The sequence below is a fragment of the Pieris brassicae genome, chromosome Z, assembly GCF_905147105.1.
Source record: "Pieris brassicae chromosome Z, ilPieBrab1.1, whole genome shotgun sequence".
NCBI lineage: Eukaryota > Metazoa > Arthropoda > Insecta > Lepidoptera > Pieridae > Pieris > Pieris brassicae.
Window position 1 is genome coordinate 7,702,177 of NC_059680.1, and position 6,366 is coordinate 7,708,542.

At 32.6% G+C, this 6,366-nt stretch overlaps 2 protein-coding genes across 2 annotated transcripts; both read left to right on the top strand.

Annotated features, from left to right (window-relative positions):
• Window positions 1–432: 432 nt before the first annotated feature.
• LOC123718651 lies at window positions 433–3,316 on the top strand. The gene is made up of 5 exons (XM_045675337.1): window positions 433–597; window positions 888–1,106; window positions 1,674–1,809; window positions 2,294–2,421; window positions 3,103–3,316. Exons 1-5 carry the CDS (start codon window positions 590–592, stop codon window positions 3,236–3,238), a joined length of 627 nt encoding a protein of 208 aa, XP_045531293.1. The 5' UTR covers window positions 433–589; the 3' UTR covers window positions 3,239–3,316.
• A 1,680-nt stretch (window positions 3,317–4,996) lies between these two features.
• Window positions 4,997–6,255, top strand: LOC123718647. Its single transcript, XM_045675336.1, has 3 exons — window positions 4,997–5,156; window positions 5,474–5,675; window positions 5,943–6,255. Exons 1-3 carry the CDS (start codon window positions 5,119–5,121, stop codon window positions 6,186–6,188), a joined length of 486 nt encoding a protein of 161 aa, XP_045531292.1. The 5' UTR covers window positions 4,997–5,118; the 3' UTR covers window positions 6,189–6,255.
• The last annotated feature ends 111 nt before the right edge of the window (window positions 6,256–6,366 follow it).

The following is a 6,366-nucleotide window of genomic DNA, read 5'->3' on the forward strand; positions in this document are numbered from 1 at the left end:
TAGACCCAAAAAGTCGACGGCATGTGACAGGCACAGATAGATAGATTATGTTCATGGAGTAGATAAATAAATCTGAGTCCCTGATCTAAAAAAGGTTGTAGTGTCGTTTAACAACGATGTGATTACGTCTGAATAAAAATGCATAAAATTGTTTTGGGATTCCGAATTTATTGATAGTGCATACATTATATACATTTATGAATAAATACAAGATTTGTTTTATTGAGTTTATTTACTAATAAAATACACGGTTCGACCCATTGGTAAGTAAGATTTTATTCAATTTAAAACCACGATAGTAAATGTAAAATGTTTTAAAGTAATAATACAGTTACAGTATAATTTTTTCATAAGTTTGTAATGATAACATTTGGTTTAAACCGTCTTGGAAACCTCTTTAAAAAGAAAACAAATAATTAAATTTGTGACATGACGTGAAAAATTATGCGTAATGTCATTAAGCTAACGAAATTTTTGTGTAATCATTAAAAAATTAAAAAATGTAAATCCGTGTAAGAATTTAACAAAAATATATTAAAAAATGATATTACCCAGTCTTTAAATTATTTAGGTAGAAAATACTACAAAAATGGCGAGGTAAGATATTATTTTCGAAACTATTTTTTATCAGTCGAGGGGTAAAACGAATTGTGAAGGTAAAAGGGAAGATGGTGGAAGATGAAGGGATTTGATTCGTTTTATTGTTAGTGGTTATGGAACTACTACTTTACGTTGAACAATCCAGGGCAACTCACATCCGTTATCCTGACTATCGAGTTCTGATTGTCATTATAAAGATAATTAAGTCTTAAATTTAAATAGCAGAGAAGTCTAGCGCCACGTAACAGATACATGTAAAAGAAATAGTTTTCAATTTTTTGTCGTAGTTGCTGCGCGTGTACTAACGCTGCGGGCGGCAGCACAGCCAATGCCTTACCCTTAATCTGCCTGGTTCCCCGCGATGACGCACGCGAGCCCACGCCCGGCCAGAAACCACGTCCTATGTCATCTGGAACACCCTCTGCCGACTTCCAATTACTCGATGAAGACTACATCAAGAAACATTTCAAGCTGCCGCAGCGTGCTCTTTATTTGGATCCATTCCGGTAGTTATATAAAGAAAAACACTGGCTCCGTTCTGTATCATCACAGATTACCGGTTTTTTTAATTTTATGCGAGCCATAAGTTCAAGCAAAGTCTTGTTTCTCTTTGTATTGATAAGTTTAGTTTAAACCACTACATGGCCTAATGGTTAACCGGTCGATCGGTAGCCCTGATGTCGTGTGTTAAGTTCCGGCTATGCATAAAAGGGTTTCCTTTCGGAAAGGTAAAGAAACAGTAAAGGAAAAGCATCGTTGCATTACTGCATCTGCTTGTTATTTTTAATTTATAAATGATACAGCATAATTATTTACACATTTTTTATGTCTACCTGATTCTATCCTTGACTTACATTACTTAACAAAACTATTTTTAATGCTTTAATTAAAGAAAACAGAGATAAAATATTTTATAAATGTATGGCTAGGACCCAATCATAAATTATTTGTATCTAGCGATTTTAGGAACGTTTCTCACCTATGCTAAGTCGATACTACTAATATTAACCATACAATTTCAGTTAGCCATTTAAGGCTGACTAATTAAAAGAATACCTGCTAAATATTTTCAGCCGACCTCTGATAACGTTTCCTATGACCCAAGAGGATGTAAAACACTTTAACTTAGCGAGGAAGTATAAAATTAACCAACAAATATTGGACGGTTCTCTCGACCCGAGCGAAGCTATTTCAGCTCCTAGTGTCTTCGTAAGTAAATTTATTAGTTTACGATAACATATTGTACTTCCGTATACTACAATTTTGTTTCTTAGAATCTGAATTGTATAGTAATAAATAATTTATTAGAAAACCACATGCTGGTTTTGTGCCTAAAATAAAATAGTAGTCTTGCGCTAATATTTTGTAGGTGTTATTTAGACTAAACAAATATAGATTTGAGTAAGTATATATGTAGTATATATTAATTAATTATTAAGGAATTTTATTAATAAGATAGGAATTTTTCGCATTATAGCATAATGTATAAAGTATAATTGCTTTATATGCCGCATTACTTGCCGCGAGTGTACATACATTAGAATAATTCCATTCGTATTTATCTTTTACATGCTTTGTTTAATACATAGTACATTAAATTTTTGAGTAAAATTTTTACGGAAGTAAACAAACATTAAAATTACCGCAATAACGATTTTTCCGCAATAAAATATTACAATACTAATATGTTTAGCCCTACTCGAAGTCTGAGTCAGAAAAGAAAAAAGAAGCCGAAGAAGAAGAGGAAATTATTTATATTCTTCAGTTACCAGACTGGGAGTTCAACTGTCCAGTTCACAATCAAAGAATTAAAACGCCAAGGTACCTATTATTGTGTTATGAATTTAAGAGAATTCTGGCAATGTTTTTTATTACATTGCCAGAATTCAAAATAGTAATCCCAATCAATAAAAAATGATTTTTGTTGTTTTGCGCCACCTATTGTCAGTATTAACAAACTTAAATGTTAAGCAAGGTTGTCGTTGTCATCGTATAGATGACGTTATGAAAAAAAATACAATTGTGTTCAGATTATGAAAATTAATGAATTTTTGAACGATTCACGATTTTACAATAATTTATGGAAGATTTTTAAATGGGAAACATCACTGGAATGAAAATAAAACTTAATATTATTAGCGTCACCTGTACAAAATAATATAAACTACGTAGACATTCCAGCTTGGCTGGTTTTATACAGGATAAAATGTTTCCTAGATGACGTTGTAAACGTTTTTGATTTCAATATTTCCTGAAATATTAGTTAAAAACAATTATATATAAGAGTAAATAGTAAGATTGCTTATGCGATTGAGATTAATGCCAGAAATTAAATGTTTTAACTATTAATTGGGTACAATATATACACATAAATGTGTAATATACTACTACTTCTAATATAATAAATATAGGTAGGTTACCTAACCTAATAAAATATTTTTTAATTGGGAATTGAATTATGTCTGTAAATTATTTTAAAATTAAATTAAATATAAAATTCAGGTTTATATGGCACTCCTGTAAGAAGTCACCAAAAGCAAAAGAAGGCGGACCTAAACGTGGAGGTGGACCTCTCAATAAGCCTAAACCCTGGCTACTTAGTAGGCATACAGACTTTGACTTATTATCACAATGGTAAAATATTGTACCGTTTCGACATCAAATTTGATGTAATAGTCGAATAAAAAACCTAGTGTTGCAAAAAATAAAATAAAAATATTTGTTTTCTTTACTGCTTGTAATATTTAACTTCATATTTAATTCATAATTCATCAACTTCTCACAGAAAAAGTGTGTTCATAGTTCTAGTATCAAGATTTAAGTTTGAATGAAGTTTTAGAATACGGGCCTAAGTAGTATGAAATTGTGTTTGATAAGAAAAGAGACATGAGTTCTTTAATACAAATAATGAAAAATCAGATTTCTGAATACAGTCAATGCCTGTCACAATAAAGTATGTAATGAAAATTAAAATACAGTTTATTATTAAAACATAAAACGTAACGTTGAAACAGCATGAGTTTCTGCACGGCGTCATTGAGTGATCACGCATCAATGCGCAGATGCATATATTGTGTGAACTCATCGGCAGCGCACAGACAACTAAAGGCGCGGGATTGCTTTTTTTTTTAAATGAAATCTCGCGCTTGGCCTTCAGGACCTTGACATTTCAGCCCGGACTGTTTTGACGAGCGTTGCTCTGCCGAGACCTTGGCCTCGACTTGGGCGGTCGTGGGGTGGTCAGTCGCCTGAAGGGCAGGACGGAAGCTCATACATGGATGTTACTAAATGAATCACAGCGTGCATTATTTAATGAATATTTGTGTAAATTATGCACATTTTCTTTGTCAAATATACTTTGTATTTATTCGTTTGTTCGAACACTTATAAGAAAAGGGCTGTGCCGATTTTATTGGCTTTTATGCAGAATAACTATCAAAAGCATTGGAAAATTGACGAAAAGAAAAATGGTCATGGGTCCATCCCGTCGAAACGGTAGGTAATCTCTCCCTAAATTGAAGAATTTATTTAAATAAAGGTTTTGAAACGACAGGATATATCCATAATATCCGGTATAATGTAGAATAATGTCAGTTATGAAAAGGGATTGACTTAATATAATAGCGGTCAAATATTTTTCCGTGCGTTCAGATCCTTATTTCTTTTTGTGTTCATCTTTATATATATATATATTATTCCACTGTACGTGTGTATATCACTGAACTGCACTTAAACGGATAGACTGATTTAAATGATTTTTTTTGTATGTGATTGGGGGGCGCCCAGGATGGTTTCGATTCACAAATCAGCCTTTGTTTCTAACTTTTAGTGGTTAAACAGTTGGTATATGTGTAAATAAATCTTCTGTGCATGTGTTCGTTAAACTCCTAAAAGGCTGGACAGCGTTTGATTGAATTTTTTTGTGTTGTCAATTGGAGTCGAGAATGTTTTATATAATTAGATATTTTTATTTGTATGTAAGACGAGTGTCCAGTCTGTAGACGTCCTTCGGATCCGCTTGTTTCTTTATAAAGTAGTGAAGTTATAAATTACTGTTAGGCGGCTAATTTATATATATGTAAATGCATTTAACATTGGCTTATTCATTTATTTTATAAGGTTTTTGGGACGTCGTGGTACGACTGGTCGAGATGCCGTTTTTCAGGTTACAGGAGCAGCACAACCTCCCATTCTCTATATATCCAGAAATATGATTCGGTAGAAATATTTCTTCACGAAGGAACAACTATTGCAAAAGCTAACTAAGATAATAAAAAAAATGTCTTAATTGTGACTTCGTTTTTAATAATAGTTGACCTCGAAAAATTATTTTAATTCCGATTTTTATACATATTTCTGGCAACCCATAATTAAGAATAAATCTGTTAAAAAAGTCAAAAACCCACATCTGACAAAAAATATTGGACACTGAAAAATTTACAAGAAAAATCCCGACTTTTATGGATAAACAAAAATAGTTAATAAATATTAGGATCTAAATTAAAATTAGGACTAACAATGGTCGATAAGGACATATTATCAAAAGTCGCAGATATGTAAGTTTTATTTTCTAACAGGTATTGATAAGCGTTGCGAAACATAGCTGGGTCTGGTTTCCTGATGCTGCACCTGCATATTTTAGAACTTAATGTTATTGTTTTGTAGTTTGTTTCTCCTAAGGACGAATTCAAGATCTCTTTCGTCTTGACGTTCATACGTCCTCGGTCCTATATAGGTATAATTATTGAAACAATATAAATTGTAAGTAGCCACAAAACCATTTCGGACTTAGCGTGGGGCAGGAAACGTATTTCTATAGTCAAAACGAAGCCTTTCTCCCAGTACGGTTTGCTGTCATATTTTATTTTCATAGACCTCTGCAGCGGCCTGGTTTTGATGCCTTAGAGGTATCAGCACCTGTCCTAGTACAAATGAATCCAAATGGTAAATGGGAGAACACAAAGCCTGGCAATTTGGACGAAGAGCGATTGAAAGCCATTGTACAGCATCTGGTAAAGTCGAAAGCTTTATCGGCTGCTCAAAGTTACTGCTGCCAATGTGCTTCCGAAGGATTGGTAAATACTCTTTTTTTATAACAGTTTACAAAATCCTTTCAGTAAAAAGTAAGAAAACTTAAATTTAAAAAAAATGGTTTAACTATAGGAATAGGCATATTATCTTTGTAATATCGACGCAGTTATTGTTTGTGATGGTATTATACTGCATGCCGTAGCTAGATTTATGTTGTAGAAAGCTTAAGTTTTCAAAAAAAATATGACCATTTCAGAAACTATCTAAATTATATAATTCAAGATTATAAAAATAAAAATAACTCTTTTCAGAAAGGCAACGACAACCCTAATTATATTCCAGTAATTATGATGCCTATATATTCTGCGGATGACTGCCCTTTTGATTTAGATTGTGAGGCAAAAAAAATTAAAGAAGCGGAAACGAAACCAACAAAAAAAGAAAAAGTACAGAGCTTGGAAAAAGACTCAGACAAGGATAAGGATAAGAAAAAAAGCAAGAAACGTGGCTTTGTCCTACAAAGGCTAACCGATTTTGATTTACTTTCCCAATGGTGATTAAAAATAGTATTGTAACGTTGTGATATGTGGTGGTTTGTGAATCAAATAAAATGTTGAGAATTGGGATATTATTTTAGAACAACGTGTCATCTAGATTATCCAAAGAGAATCGTAATCTATTCCGCTATGTTACTTTGCGCAATATTGTCGTGTGTCAAGATCACGAGCCATCTGA

Excerpts from the sequence above, each read along its gene's own strand:
- LOC123718651 (XM_045675337.1), top strand. Across the intron at positions 1,107-1,673 it reads CTTTATTTGGATCCATTCCG|CCGACCTCTGATAACGTTTC; the intron begins GTAGTTATATAA and ends AAATATTTTCAG. Across the intron at positions 2,422-3,102 it reads CAAAGAATTAAAACGCCAAG|GTTTATATGGCACTCCTGTA; the intron begins GTACCTATTATT and ends TATAAAATTCAG.
- LOC123718647 (XM_045675336.1), top strand. The coding sequence starts at position 5,119 with ATGGTCGATAAGGACATATTATCAAAAGTCGCAGATAT. Across the intron at positions 5,157-5,473 it reads TTATCAAAAGTCGCAGATAT|ACCTCTGCAGCGGCCTGGTT; the intron begins GTAAGTTTTATT and ends TTATTTTCATAG. Across the intron at positions 5,676-5,942 it reads AATGTGCTTCCGAAGGATTG|AAAGGCAACGACAACCCTAA; the intron begins GTAAATACTCTT and ends AACTCTTTTCAG.